This window comes from Myotis brandtii, unplaced genomic scaffold (assembly GCF_000412655.1).
Source record: "Myotis brandtii unplaced genomic scaffold, ASM41265v1 scaffold416, whole genome shotgun sequence".
Taxonomy (NCBI): domain Eukaryota; kingdom Metazoa; phylum Chordata; class Mammalia; order Chiroptera; family Vespertilionidae; genus Myotis; species Myotis brandtii.
Window position 1 is genome coordinate 1,546,698 of NW_005365989.1, and position 16,605 is coordinate 1,563,302.

Genomic DNA, 16,605 nt, shown 5'->3' on the forward strand with positions numbered 1-16,605 from the left:
CAGCCAGTCAACGATTCTCTCACATCATTGATATTTCTCTCTCTCTCTCCCCCTCCCCCTTCCTCTCTGAAATCAATAAAAATATATTTTTTAAAAAAGAAAATTTAATTAGCTCATCATATATTTTTACTCATTTCAAACCAAGTAGACAAATAACTACTTTAAAGGATAATATCTTAATGAAATACTACTTACAGTTACACTGTTAACATTCTGAAACTTAACATAGCGAAGTGGAACAATGCCATCTTCTTTAATATCATCCTCTGTTAGTTCCAGAGCTTGAGTTGGTTCACTTCTTTCTGCTTCTTCAAAATCCATAGATCGGGGCAGATTGATAAAAATTTTTACGTATTTAGGACCTTGACCTATAAAATGGTGGAACAAAATGCTAAAAATCAAACATATATTTTCTTCCCTTTATTATTTCATTCATACTATAAAGACACACAAACAAACATATGCACATATCTATATACATCTTTAGGAGTTCTAAGAAAGTCAGAGTATTTTCACAGCCACTTCTTGGCCTGCTAGCACTATACTCCAGGAATTCTAGATCAAAACACATACATATACATGTACCCACATACACACAGTTCTTGCCCTCAACTAAAAGATATACTATGTAAATGTAATACTACTAGTGAGGAGGTAAAGGGAAAGTAGCAATGGAGTCCCACAGTATATGCAGGTTAACAAGTTTCATAAAAGAAACAACATTTGATCAGGGTCTTAGTTGCCAACAACTGGTACATTTTGTTAAGAGGGAAGCTTTAGTGTATGATTAGTCAAAAGGAGGTTAATTATATAAATTGCCAAGTTTCATCTTGGGAATTAGGATGTGCTCAGTGGTAAAATCACATTCATAGAGGGTCTTAGTCCCTTTAACTCCAAGGTACAATTTAAACCCATATTTTCTAGCTGATTAAAGAATCTTAAAATATCCACATTGCTTAAATACTCATTTCTACAGCATTTGCTTTTACAAATACTTTGGATTTTCAGAATAAAGACACAGTTGCATTAATAAAAATTAAATATATAAAATTTTAGAATAATCAATGAGAAGGAAATGCTATGTGATACATAGGGTACTGGCTGTTTCTTCTAAGTAATTAAAAAACAAAACAAAACCAAGAAATCTACTCTCTCCTCCCTCCCGCCACTCCAGCCCACCCCAACAACAACAACAAAACTTCCACAGACACAGGAAAAGGAGGAAAGGAGGTCGGGAAGAGTGAATAAGGAAAGTTCTTTATTTAATACAAATAGAAATGCCTAGTCTGTGCAATCATGTTTACAGCATCATATCTATAAATAATATGAATCTATTAATAGGGCACAAATAAGACAATCTTGAACCTTAGTTTTATCATCTGTAATAGGAGTTTGAAAGAAATAAATTATACCCAGTTTTGATCCTTAACAATGACTACTTCAAACCTAGAGTTTTAGAGTCATAGTTGGAAGAAAGGGTTCACTTGCTTTCAGACTAAGAGGAAACTTAAATTGTAAAATTAAAAATTTTAGAAATAAATCTCACATTGTTTGCCCATTCATTTATATCCTTGCTTTGTTCCAAAAACAATTTCACTCTTTCTTCAAACAAGGAATATCTACCTTTATTGAAAAAAATAGAGGTAGACCTTTTAACAGGTCTACAGATCAGAAAGTTAGTTTAGAGAAAAACTGTCCATTACTTACCATTATCTGGCCCTTGAAATTTCATTGAATAAAGCTTCACAGGTTGATTAAATGCCACAGTAATAAGCAGCTGTGAAGGAAATAATTGTTTAACTTTAAAAGGGCTCTTGAACACCTTGAGCACACACAACAGCTAAGTAGAATTAATTCAGAGACAAAAATTTTTTAATTTATCTAATAAAACTAATGTAATATGTAAAATCAGTAAGTTGAAAGTAACTTGATTAGACTGACATCTGAAAAATACAATTATCTATTATTCATATAAGAGAATGAAACAAAAAGTTTAATGGAATAATTAACTATAATTATGCATAAGAACATAAGGTCTTGTGACCTATAAACTGGCAAACCATCTGCTTTCTAAAAACTCAAAACAGCTGAAACCGGTTTGGCTCAGTGGATAGAGCGTCGGCCTGCGGACTGAAGGGTCCCAGGTTCGATTCTGGTCAAGGGCATGTACCTGGATTGCGGGCACATCCCCAGTGGGAGATGTGCAGGAGGCAGCTGATTGATGTTTCTCTCTCATCGATGTTTCTGACTATCTCTCTCCCTTCCTCTCTGTAAAAAATCAATAAAATATATTAAAAAAATAAGTAAAAAATAAAAACTCAAAACAAAATTCCCCAATTAAATTAAAATTTATACTATTTATGCTAACATATAAGCTTACTGTTTTCCAGGATGGTTTATTTGTCAAGCACCTACCTATGTTACTTGATAATTTGGATACAATGCACAGGTTATGTGGAAAGACTAACCCTCAAATGAACCCTACTTGATCTAAAACTCCAGAGAAGAGGATTCCTACAGCTCTACAGTCGTCTCCAAACCTCCATCCTTAACGTATTTGACTAACTTAATTTGGAAGGCCACATAAGAAAACCGATACAAAATACTGTCACAATGCCTGTCTCTCAGAAACTTGGATTCAATCGCTTTATCTTCTTAACCAAAATTGTGTCTGATGTAGGTGCCTATGCTTCTATCGAATCTATCCTGACAGGAAGATTTTAGGAAAGTTGTAGCCAAGCTGCTGATATGTACCATCAAATTATATTCAGAGCACCATTTACGAGGAACACAGTATGAACAATTTTCTCAAAGTTGTATGTTAAGGTAGATCTGGTTGGAGCACAGAAAATGGGGTTTAGATTTATGGTTTTAGAATCATTATGGTATGTCTGCCTAAGATTATACCTAGACTATATCCTTTAGTTATATAAGTACTTTTTATACTTGATCTCTAATAGTGTCAAAAAATAATAAGCACAACATGTTTAGGGACCTGAACCACAGGTGAAAGGAGATGAGAGTAAAAGCTAAAACAGATCAAGTCAGCAAGAATGTGACACTCTAAGCCAGGGGTGGGCAAACTTTTTGACTCGAGGGCCACAATGGGTTCTTAAACTGGACCGGAGGGCTGGAACAAAAGCATGGATGGAGTGTTTGTGTGAACTAATATAAATTCAAAGTAAACATCATTACATAAAAGGGTAAGGTCTTTTTTTTTTTTTTTAGTTTTATTCATTTCAAACGGGCCGTAGTTTGCCCACGGCTGCTCTAAGCCAATGAAGAATCATTTAACTCTTAAGAAAGAAGCATGACTAGATTTTTATTTAGAAAAAAAATAGCTTTAGTGAACATGTAGAAGATGAACTGGAATGGGGACAAAGCAGAGTCAGTGGAATACAAAGTAAATTAAGGAAAATAACAGTCAAGATGAAAGATGGCTGATCAAGGCAGTATAACACTACTTCCTCTGTGATAACAATGCAGGGAAGTACAACACAGGTTTACTTCTGGGAGTGAGGATTAGATATATAGGGAGTGCTCATTTTTGGTGAATAAATGTATGAAAGTTGGGTCAAGAATGAACAAAAGGACTAAAGAGTGGTGAAGGTTCAACTTAGCAGTGGAGTCAACCCAAGAGTTCCACGATTCTCCCTAGCACCCTTGGCAGCTCACACAGAAAGAGAAAAAAGATGGGTCTGCATTGGTCAAGGGACAGGGGTCAAAGAAAATCAAAGTTTTAAAAAGAAAAGGAATAGTGGTCAACTGGGAAAGAGAGACATAAAACCATGAGATGGAAACATGACCAAGAAACAAGAGCAGGCATAAATATTGATAATCCCTATGCCTTAACTCAGACATCCAATTACCTGTTCATCACAATCAGACTCCAAGAAGGTCATGTCTTTTCGTAAACAGTTGTCAAATCCATGCTCATCACTTTCATTAAGACATTCACAGCCAGCTTTGTTAATAAACGGCATTAAATCCATCTGAAAAAATTAAATCAAGATTTTAGGCAAAGCATTTGGATTTGGTTTAAAAATCTTAGTAAAAAACTTAAATATATAATTCTCTCTACATTAGGCAATTTTAGAGAAAATATCTATCGCTTTTAAAATAGTGATTAGCTGTAGCTGGCTTGGCTCAGTGGAGAGTGGGTCTGCAGACTGAAGGGTCCCAGGTTCGATTCTGGTCAAGGGCACATGCCCGGGTTGCGGGCTTGATCCCCAGCTAGGGACGTGCAGGAGGCAGCCGATCAATAATTCTCTCTCATCATTGATGTTTCTCTCTCTCTCTCTCCCTCTCCCTCCCTCTCTAAAATCAATGAAAATATATTTAAAAAATAATAATAAAATAGTGATTAAACTTTAATAATACTTTCATTTGATTTCTGAGATCTACCTCTAATTATTAAAGCCAAATCTAGGCATAGCCCATTTAAGAAGGTATCAGAAACCAAGTCCTTAACACTAAGATTATAAAATATTGTCTGATATTTTTTTAATATTGGTATTTAACAGTGGAAAGTATGCAAATTAAAATATCTGTAAAATTTGAAGCCTTCCTCCCTCTTCTTGTGGGCATGAACTCTTTAAACCCGTGTCCTTGAAGACCTTACATTAAAGATGACTAGTACTCCAGGTACCCACCTCCCAGCTACAATAAACATCAATTCATGCCCACTCCTATTTCATCTTTACCTTGCAACCAGTCCTCAGCCTTTCCCGATTATTTTCATGTAAATCTTACATTGTTTTCATTTCACTCAAACATTTCAGTGTGCATTTCTAAGTGATAAGAACTCATTTTTTTTTATTTTAAATATATATTTTATTGATTTTTTACAGAGAGGAAGGGAGAGGAATAGAGAGAAACATTGATGAGAGAGAAACACCAATCAGCTGCCTCTTGCACACCCCCCACTGGGGATGTGCCCGCAACCAAGGTACATGCCCTTGACCGGAATCGAACCCGGGACCCTTGAGTCTGCAGGCCGATGCTCTATCCACTGAGCCAAACCGGTCAGGGCAAGAACTCATTTTTTAAAATCCTCAATATCATCACAACTAAAACAAAAAAATACTATTTAAAAAATCATCAAATATCAGTGTTTAAATTTCCTCAATTGTCTGAAAAGGTGAAGGGATAAAAAAAAAAGTCCTTAATTGTCTCACAAATGTTTTATAGTTGTACTAGCGGCCCAGTGCACGAAATTCATGCACGGGTGCGGTCCCTGGGCCTAGCCGGCAATCGAAGCATGAGTATCTGGAGTGGGAGGGCAGGTCCCAGCTGACCTCTGACCTCTGGGCAGCACCTGGGCCTCCAAGGCCCCCCCACATGCCCCCTTCCGCTTGAGTCACTGCACCTGAATCCCCATGCAAAGATGCGGTGAGCGTGGCAGGATGCTGCGGGCCAGGGCGCAGTGTGGGCCTCTAGGTTGCCCAGAGGAGCTGCATGGAAGCCGGGCGAGCAGCACGCTCTCTCCCGGCGAGCCTCGCAGACCAGCTCCTGCGTGAACCCATGGGGAGCCTGACCAGCCCCTGCGGTCTCAGCGGCTGCGGCCCGGCTCACCCGAGGACACTGGCTGGTGCAGGGCGGACTCCTCACAGGCCTGGTACCTAAGCCCAGGGAAGGGTAGCAGGGGGAGTGAGAGTGAGAGCGGTGGACACCCAGCATTCTCACCGCACCTGTCCCCGTCACCCCCGCCCCCAGGTAGCTGGCAAGAGGTTGCAGCCCGTCGCCTATGCCCGCCATGTTCCGTGCCCTCCCTGGTGGTCAGCGCATGTCATAGCAAGCAGCTGAACTCCCGGTGGAGGGAACAATTTGCACATTAGGCTTTTATTATATAGGAGGATTGCTAGACTCAGAATGAGAATCAAAAAAGTACAAAGACTGTATTTGGTTAACACGTCTCTTAAATATCTTAGTCATTTAGCCTATACATTTCTAATATTCTGAGTTTTGCTGACTGCTTCCCTGTGTTGTCACTTAACATATTCCTGTGTATCTGTTAGCTAATATTGCCGTATTTCCAACACTATGTGCCAAGAGATGTGGTGACAGTGTCCATCCTTGTCTTGTTTCTGACTCTAGTGGGAATGCCTTTAGTGCTTCTCCATTTAAGATTTTATTCAATGCTTTATAGTAAATGAGTAGTAAATTTTGTCAAATACCTTCCCTGCATATTATGAAATCACGATTTTTCTCTTCTGGATTGCTGGATTTTGTTTACTAATATTTATTTTACAACAATATTCCTAAGTGAAACTGGTCAGTAGCTTTCTATTTTGGTGCAAACTATCAGATTCTGGGATCAATATCATACATACTTCAAAAGAAATTTGAAAGTTTTCTCTCTTTTTATGTGGTCTTAATAAGTACTTGCAGTAACACTAGGCTATCTGACCTTTAAGATTTGGTAGAATTCCCCTGTGAAGCCATCTTGACCTTTATGCAAGTGCTCTTTTACTAGTTTCTCTATTTCTTCTATTTCCTCTATAGTGACTGGTCTATTTAAGCATTCTGCTTTTGAAAGAGTTGATTTTGATAAACTGTATTTTTCTATAAAATTATCAATTTCATCCACTAAACAAGGACAATTTTTAAAGCTTACCAAATATTATAGATTATCAGTTACATGTTCACCTTTCTATCAAAGAGTATTACATATTTTTTTATCCAGAGAAATTAAGGCAGGTATAAATAGTTCTGAAAGACTAAAGGAAACTTTTTATATGTCAAATAATTATCAATATGGCAATAATCCATTAGAATAGACCCTAATTATTCTTGTGGTAGCCTAAATGTTTTTAAAGCCAAAATGTTATTTTCTATTACATTAAATATGACATTACATTAAATGTTAAATATATTACTCAGTATAACATATTGTAGTCAACTCAAAAAGAGGGGGGGAGGTAAAAAAAAAAAAAAAAGGAGCACTATAGAGCAAAGTGTTAGAGAAGTATGCTGAACTTCATGAGTATTTGCCTTGAAAGGGTGTTTTAACAAAATCTTTTAAATGCTTAGTTCTTCCATCCTACTGAGGTGCAGCTTCAATACTACATCTCCGATTAAGATCCCAGGCATGAAGACAACATTGTAGTCATACTTCCAATACCTTAATGATAAAAATAAACTAAATAGATTACTTATTTTAAATAGATTTTAGATTTATATATTGTGGGGCACACAAAACAAGAATTACATTCAAACAGTTGCATTAAAGTGCTTTGTATATCTCAAATAAATAGGCGTTATATTGTATATTTGACATAACTGCCAACTGACATAGTCTGACAATATGCAGTGGGAAATAAATATCACCTGTCTATGTAACAACTTGCCAATAATAAGGAAAGAGTCACAAGAAATAAACAGACAAATCCAGATTGTGGGACAGTCTATAAGACAGATGGTCTAGACCTGAGCTGTATAAGATAGCCATTAGTCAAATGTGGCAATTTAAAATTAAATTAATTAAAAGTAGATAAAATTAAATTTTAATTTCCTCAGTTGCCCTAGTCATATAACAAATGCTTACTAGCCACTTGCACCTAGTGGCTATTGTATTAGACTGGTGCTGGTTAAACTTTCAAAAAAGGCAGTCATGAAAGGAAAAAAAGGCAGAGAAGTTTCTAGACTAAACAACACTAGAGAGAACTGACAACTTAAATACAATACACGATCCTTGATTTGATCCTGCATGGAAAAGAAAATTATAAAGTATATTTTGAAGATAATTAAGGAAACTTGAATGTAGGCTGTACATTAGAGATACTGTAGCAATATTAAATTTCTTAGGAGTGATAATGGTATCATGGTTATGCAGAAGAACGTCCTTATTCTTCAGAGCTACATGCTAAAATACTGAGAGATGATCCATCATGTCTATAACTCACTTTTAAATGCTTTTGCAAAAATTAAACATAGAAAGATACCAAAATGGAGCAAAATCCTTAAAATATCTACAACTGATGAATATAGGTGAAGGGTATATGTGTTTGTAGTATTACTGTCAACTGCTTTGTTTTTTAATAAGTTTCACTTTGTTTTTCCTTTTTTGTTGTTTTTTTTGAGGGGGTAATCCAACATGAGATACACAGAAAATTACAAAAACCTTTCCATTCTTCAAGTTTTTGATTAAAGAAATATCTACTAACTATACAAATTAGGGTCATTTAATGTCTGGTTTTTGATAAATGATCACAAATTTGTAGACCAAAACTTAAAGTTCTGAGGTCGAAATACTTGAATATATTAACAAGCCTCAAGATTCAGAACATGTGCAAGTTCAATTCCAGAATGCCTCCCATTCAAACTTTGGGAAAGAAAGAGTTGATTTAGAAGGCATGAGGGGAGCTATTTAAATCTATACTATGTACTCTTAGCAAATTATGGGACAGAAAAGATATGTTTTAAATTTTCCCAACTCCAATAAACATTTACAAAAATTAAATACTTATGCTCACAACAATGCCCTCTTACTTCTGAATAAGAATCTGTTATGAACCTTAACCTTTTGAGTATCTTTAGCAGTATCTCAAACTCCCCTAAAAGATACACGTATGTATTACTCTTTAAGATAAATAATTGTATAGCCTCTTAGTATTAAAACATAGTAACTAAAAGTCTTTATTCCAAGAAACCAAAAATTGTTTTTTAAAATTGTCGATACATTTTTATGCTTATATTTAAATCTACTTAAGACATTGGTTTTCATTCAATGTTTCTTACTCCATTTAGTTTCTATTTGTGTTGTGGGACAAATGTTTTATGGGAACACATTACCAATATTAAATATTTAACAACCCTTTTAAGATGTACATAGTTCAAAACTTTTCATGTCTTGATTGACATCAGATGGGAAAAATGAAAATATTTTAATAGCTCTTCACAGTGTATTCATAACATTTGCATGAAAATTAATTATTTTATTTCTTAAAACTTTATTTTTCCTGTTTATTTTCCTACCCGAGGCCAAAACGCTGATATCACACTAAGCTGATATGTAAAAAGGTATCCCTGTAGCTAAGGAGGAGGACTATTGTGCTCTTAAGATATTTTCTTGCCAACACCCTTAGTAATAAAAGGTAAAAAATACAAAGATGTGAACATAACTTACAAGTTAAATGATTTTCAAAATTTTCCAAAAGGTGTCACAACCCTAACTTACACATGTTCAAACTTTCTAACCAGATATTATATTTCAAATAATTATATAACAGTTCTATTTAAAATAAATATTAATTGCACATCCCTAACTAAAAATAATTAATGTCAGTACAATATGTTAAAGACACAACCCCACCACACCTACACACACAGAGAGAATCTCTCATATTTCCCTGACTATAGATTCTCCTTATTCAGCAAGAATTTAAGGACTTACATAAAGGACTTGTAGCCCCATAATACAGATCTGCTTTAATGTACTCACTATACATGCTTTCATATATTAATTTTAATTTGAGGTAACACTTTTTAAAAAATCATTTTTTGATCTGCCAAAACAGTACCTTTATTTACTGCCTTGCATACGCAAATCAGCTACCATAAAGTGCTATTTCTGAATTTTACTTACTTCCTAAATAGCTCTCAAAATATAGATATTGCATTATTAACTATTCGTATTAATTTTCAATATATTCTTAAGCTCTTAAGTCTTCAAGTTATTATTTAGAATAACAATTTACTCTTAAAACTAGAAAAACAATACTCAAGTCATATTTGGTTCTAAGACAAAATCATTAACTAGCACATTACTTTTTGACGGAAAAATGTATTTTTAAGTCTTAAAATGGCTATTAAAATAGTTCAGAAAGCAGATTTTAAGTCACAAAGAAATTAAGTCAGGAGAAATTCAGGAAAAGTTTATGATGGGAAATAGGTTATAACACACATATAGACAAATCCCAATAGTCAGCCAGTAAGTTTACTTTTAAAGTTCTTATTTGAAAGTACTTCAAGCAAGTAAAAGATAAACATGAAAACAAAGTCAATTTTACTTTTACCAAATAATGGCAAATGGAAGGTATATCAATGATTTCACTAGTAAGTCTACATACATAGCCTTTTGGAATATCTGTGTCCTCATTACTTCCAGGGTCATTTTCTAAGTGCTGCTTGATTTTTTCTTCTAGTCCCACAGCATCTGCTCCTTGATATTGATCGATCCTCACTTTGTTTCGAAAAAACAAAAACGTAGGTGTTGCTGATATGTTGTTGGTGGCAGCTGTTCCCTAGAAGTGGCAAGTTAAATAGCATTATGAATTAAAAATAATCTTAAATCACTTTGAATATTTACTCTGTATCCCTATGGAAGTTAAATATCATGGACTAAAGACATGTAAAATAATTTATTCCTAATAGGTACTTAAGAAAAAGCAGGCCTATTCCCTAAACTACATTACCAACTGGGGCACAACTACATTACATTATTAGTTTTACATACACAATGAAGAACAGCCCTATATTTTTATCAGTTTTAGCATTAAACACTTCACACAGTAAAACAAGTTAACTGCTTTATAGAAACTGCTTTACAATGCCAGATAGCTCTCTCATAACTACATGCTGTTTCCCAAATGAGTATTGATATGTCAGCACAAACCACTGGTGCTAGGAAAAAATACACATATGAAAAACAGTAGCCCATCTGACCATGAAACTTAGGTAACATCCTTTGCATTGTAATCCTCACCCAGTTCTACTCTTATAGAAATGCCTTCTGATCTTTTTAAATTCTGTTCCAACGCCACAATTTTTACAAGATAACTAGTGAATGGAAATTAGTTAATAAATACTGATTCATGAGAATTATAAAGGAAACAATAAAGCAAGTGTGTCACCTTACATATTCAAATACTATGAACATGCACCATCATATCGTCTAAAGGCATCAAGTTTACATAAAGATGTCTTCTCTAAACCTCATAAAAGACAGATCTTTTAGAACAGTGCTGTCCAAAAGAAACATAATGTAAGACATGAATGTGAGCTGCATATGTAATTTAAAATTTTCTAATATCCACTATAAAAGAGTAGAGAAAGAAGTGAAATATGTAACTACAAGAGAGCATAGCTCCAGAAGTGAGAAGAAAGCACTTCCAGGTCAGAGATGGTGAATGCTTAAAATAAAAGCCAAGCTGGGCCGGTGTGGCTCAGTGTTGAGCTTCGACCTATGAACCAGAAGGTCACGGTTCGCTTCCCAGTCAGGGCACATGCCCGGGCTGCAGGCTCGATTCCCAGTGTGGGGCGTGCAGGAGGCAACTGATCAATGATTCTTTCTCATCATTGATGTTTCTATCTCTCTCTCTCCCTCTCCCTTCCTCTCTGAAATCAATACAAATTTATTTAAAATAAAAATAAAAAATAATAGCCAATATTACAGTCTGGTAGTATGTGACATAGGCACTAAATAATGAATGTTAATATAGGGTTTACACTAACCAAATCCCCAAACTACTAACTACAAACTAAACAACATTCTAAAACATTTCCACACTCAGAAATTAACAAAGCCTCACACACACACAAAGAGTAGCTACAGTGCTGTCCCTGAGAGCTAAAGACTATATTTTTAGTGCTGGAAGGAGCAACTCCTCCATATTTCTACATATGAAAATGCAGAACTGTCACACAGCCGTTCCAATTAAGTAATCAGGACAATCTATCTACAACAGTGGTTCAATCAAAAGTAACCAACATTTTAAAATTTCTGCTGAGTATGCAGCTTTGGAGCAAAGATTACAAACTGATCAATGCAAATCAAACTACAGGCTAGAACAAAAATAGGTAGGTTTACAGTTGTTCGCATGGAAAATAATACAATAAAATAATAATACAAGAATAAACTGTGTTTCACATACTCACAAGTGTAAACCTACTTTTGCCACATCCTGTATAATCAAGAATTTTCTGCTACAGCTTTCTAATCAGCCAATGCCTCTGTAGTAGAAGAGATAATTCTAGATTTGCAAAAAATAAAGAAATGTAAAAAAATACAGAACTGGCAGGTGACCTATTAGTTTAACAACATAATATTAGTTTTGATATCAGAAAGCTACTAATACAAACAAACTCAGAAGCAATTAATATAACTGAACTACCCTTCTTAACTAATGCAGCCATAATGGGCATTTATAATAATCATTATCAACATAACATTTTATTATCTTTAAAGGAGTAAGTACTATATACACAAAAAGATAAATGATGATATTAATGTTGAAATTCCAAACAGATTTGTAAACAATTTTTTTTTAAAGGGCTCCTTTCCCTTACCTGACACTGGTGTACATCTACTTCCAAGAAAACTGCCTGTGGATACTTATTACTCATAGTACTGAATGCTGGGGCAATCCTTAAACATGGTCCACACCTGTGAGAAAGGTAAGAAGATACTGGTAAAATAACACCAAAGATTGTACTACTTTATACTCTGAAGAACTTGTGTCAATTAAAACATAAAATAAGATAAAACAAATTCTGATCATCTTGGCTTTAGACTCCTAGTCCTTTCCACTGGACTATTTAGATATACTTGCATCAATACCACATTGCCTTTTATTTAGAAAGGGAGAGGAGAAGGAGGGAGAGAGGGTAACCCCACTAGCTTTCTGCAATTTATTAAGAACCAAACCCACAAAACTAAAACTTTTAAGTTGACCTAACCTAACACAATTATTTGGTGAGAGCTGAAGACCAGAAAGTTTAATGATTTGTTCAAGATCAACCACTCTAGTTGATGTCAGGACCACAACTAGAATAGTCAACTCCTAAATCCAGTCCAAAATGAGCTTTCCCTGAAGAGTAATTGTGCTAAGAGTAGTAAGCTAGAAACTAAAGAACAAATATTATGATTCCACTTATATGAAGTACCAAGAAGAGGTAAATTCAAATACAGAAAGTAGAAGAGAAGCTACCAGAGCTGGAGGTGTTTGTGTGCGAGGGGGGTGAGGGGAGATTGAGAGTTACTATTTAAAGGGTAGAGTTTCCATCTGAGATGATGAAAACATTCTAGGGAATATATAGTGGTGATGGTAGTACACTGTGAATGTACTTAATGCCAATGAATTGTATACTTAAAAATGGTTAAAATAGTAAAATTTATGTTACATATATTTTACTACCTATAAAAAATGAGAAAAAAACTAGAGAGAGCCACTGAAGATTCTTAAATGGAAGAGTGACAATCTGTGTAGTGTTTTAATAAAATTAGTAGACAGGATAGCTAAAGCATGGGAATGATAAATAAGGAATAAAGGTTTTAAAATAGGGTTGGAAAGGAAATGAAGTAGGTGCTGCAGGAAACTATGTTCTTGGCCTAAAATGGGACATTAACTTTGATCTAAGAGGTTTCTTACATGATTTAACTTGATATAGTTCGATGTTTGAGAGTCTAATACCGATGCCAGTATATGTAAATCTAGAGTCACAATGGCACAGAGTTGGTGTAGGAATGTATTAATGGCCAAAATGTTAAAAGAACTTTAAAGGCAAATACAATGTTATCAGATTTGTAAATATTACCTAATACTTTTGAATTTAAAAGTTATCTAAATTCAACTATTTTACTTGCTCTCAGTTTTTACAAAGAAAACAAAATGTTCATCCCATCAAAATACCCTTTTTAAAGTAAATAAGAGCCCTGGCCGTGTTTCTCAGTGGTTAGAGCATCAACCCTTGGACCAAAGGGTTGTGGGTTTGATTCCCAGTCAAGGTCAGGGTGGGTGAAGGTCGAGTGCTGCAAGCAACCAATCTCTCTGGCATGGATGTTTCTTTCTCTTTCTCTCTCCCTCCTTTCATCCCTTCCACTCTCTAAAAAAAAAAAAAAAAAAAAAAAAAAAAAAGGAAAAATAAACATTCTCAGGTGAGGGCAAACAAATAAAATAAAATAAATTACTCTTTTAAAAAGTAAATAACTGCTTTTGATTGGTAACCAATCAATGTCTAAGGTTATGTTTACTAGTATGGTTAAATGATAATATATTGCTGAAGGAGGTGTTTCCTTAATAGCAACATTTCCCCACTTTTCTCACTTCAATTAATAACTTATTGCTCTGTCATCTCTCCCTTTGCTATGATAAGGGGGTGAAGGAAAAAAGACTCTATCATTGAGGGATAAAAGTACAAGTGCTGTCACTGACTAGAATTAGGAAAGTGAACTAAAAATGAGATTCACTGCTAAAATCATCTCTTCCCACCTGGCTGGCATGGCTCAGTGGTTGAGTGTAGACGTATGAACCCGGAAGTTACGGTTTGATTCCATCAGGGTACAGGCTCGATCCCCAGTGTGGCACATGCAGGAGGCAACCAATCAATGATTCGCTCTCATCACTGATGTTTCTGTCTCTCTCTCCATCTCCCTCTCTGAAATCAATAAAAATATATTAAAAATAAAAAGTAAATAAAATCATCTTTTCTCTTTTCCAACTCTGGCTTAAGTCCTTAACAAATGTACAAGTATTCCCCCATAGTAAGAGCACAGACATTACAAAATTGCTAAATCTGGGAAGGCACATTTGTAGAACTCTGACCTTCCTCTTAGATATGTCTTTATAAACAAAATCTTCATCCTCTTCAATATAATAAATATCAAAGTCCACATGTCAAACGCGTATTCTATCTATTCCACCATATAAAATTCAACGTACTGCCCTTTTTCAATTCTGTATAAGAGACACTGGTCCAAAAATAAGTCCTAACTGGTTTTCATCTCTATCTGCAATTTTCCATCCCCTAAAACTATCTAACCCTAACGTCATTTCTTCTATACTCAACATGTATTGAATCTTGTTCAGTAGCTGTGAAACACTTTTTGCTCTGGGATTCAAAATATTGCCTTGTTTATATAGTTAGTTGGGCAATAAAATGCATCACATAAACAGCGACAGCCACAGTAGATTTCTCCAAGTTAGCACGTAAGTGTAAATAACGTCAGGGGGTCAAGATAAATCAAGTGGATACCTCTAAGCCTTATACCACCAGTGATGGCGAACCTTTTGAGCTCGGCGTGTCAGCATTTTGAAAAACCCTAACTTAACTCTGGTGCCGTGTCACATATAGAAATTCTTTTATATTTGCAACCATAGTAAAACAAAGATTTATATTTTTGATATTTATTTTCTATATTTAAATGCCATTTAACAAAGAAAAATCAACCAAAAAAATGAGTTCGCGTGTCACCTGACACGCGTGTCATGGGTTCGCCATCACTGATAGACACTGACATACACAAGGGGTGTTCAGCAAATAGACACACTCGCTCAAACCTTGGTTCTGAATGCCTAGTTCCAACATGTCCCTCTCACACAGGAACACTGCACACCCAACCAACATGGAAGATCCACCAGCTCCGAGACCCATAAATCATGTTAAGAGCTACTAAGGCCAGTGAGCAGCTTATCAAGATCCCTGCCCTAGCCGGTCTGGCTCAGTGGATAGTGTCAGCCTGTGGACTGAAGGGTCCTGGGTTCGATTCCGCCCAAGGGCACAGGCCTAGGTTAAGGGCTCCATCCCCAGTAGGGGGCGTGCAGGAGGCAGCCCAGGAGGCAACCGATGATTCTCATCAGTGATGTTTCTCTCTTTCCCTCTACCTTCCTCTCTGAAATCAATCAATAAATAAATATTTTTAAAAGATCCCTGTCTTCTTAAATCATTGGGTTAAAAAAAAAAAAGGAGTCTATATGAGCAAACCCAAACGTCTGGACACCTATCTACCTGTATTATACACCCCTACTATAATTTTTGTGTTCACACAGGGAAGCCTACGTTACAAAGCTACTAACCAAACAAGTAACAAAAACGTTAAGAAATTAAAAAGCACCCTGACCCAACATTAAACTTAATTTAAAATGCATTCGCTGAGCCTTTGGGTTAAGCACTACGCGGATCCGTTGGATAGATCCACGGGAAGCTTCCAAAGGTGAAATGCAGGTGGTGCAGAGTATCAACGTGTGCGGTAAATTAAGATTTCTGGGTTTCTAAGATGCAAGTGACAGCTGGCTCCCTGGAAAGAGAGGAACAGACGCGAGCAGGGGCGGATGTCGGAGGCTCCGGACCAGAGAGAACAGAGGCGGGCCACCTCAAGAGCAGGGCTCGTCTGAGTATTCAAAATGAGCTGGCGGGCATCTCCCGGGCTGGGGAAGCGGGCAGTCTGGCTTCCGTGCCCGCTAGAGACTCCCCGGTGCGCAAATGGGGACCAGACCCAAGAGCTGAGGCCTAACTGAGCAGCGGCCTGGGGCTGCGGTCAGAGCCAGACATTCCAGAGCAGGACGAGACCACCGGGGAGCCGGGACCCGGAAAGGGTGAAAGGCAAGCACCCGCGGACAGAAGGGCCCACGCGGCTCGGGCCCGGCCTCACCCTCGCATGGTGAACTTGACCACGGCGAGTCTGGAGCCGGCGCCGCTCAGCTCCGGCTGGAAATCCGGGTCGCTCCCGACCGGCTTCACTCCCACCATTCTCGGGGCCCGGAAGGGAGGCCGCGACGCCACCCGCTGCGAAACTGAAGGAGAAGACGACCGGGAGAGGAAGCGGGGATGCTCGGAAGGCCGAGGCCTGGACAGAGGCGGCGGCGATCGCGGAGCGGCTCCCGGGGC

The 16,605-nt window shown here is 36.7% G+C and overlaps 1 protein-coding gene across 2 annotated transcripts in view; it reads right to left on the reverse strand.

The window, feature by feature from the left end:
- Window positions 1-16,599, reverse strand: part of TXNL1 (thioredoxin-like 1) — a 25,447-nt gene extending 8,848 nt beyond the window's left edge. For both annotated transcript variants that reach the window (XM_005873633.2, XM_014545635.1), the window contains exons 1-6: window positions 16,370-16,599; window positions 12,289-12,385; window positions 10,071-10,244; window positions 3,870-3,992; window positions 1,708-1,777; window positions 196-368 (exon numbers count right to left, since the gene is read on the reverse strand). In XM_005873633.2, the coding sequence (XP_005873695.1) occupies window positions 196-368; window positions 1,708-1,777; window positions 3,870-3,992; window positions 10,071-10,244; window positions 12,289-12,385; window positions 16,370-16,467 (735 nt within the window). In that variant the 5' untranslated portion in view covers window positions 16,468-16,599. The remainder of the gene's footprint in view (window positions 1-195; window positions 369-1,707; window positions 1,778-3,869; window positions 3,993-10,070; window positions 10,245-12,288; window positions 12,386-16,369) is intronic.
- Between the last annotated feature and the right edge of the window lie 6 nt (window positions 16,600-16,605).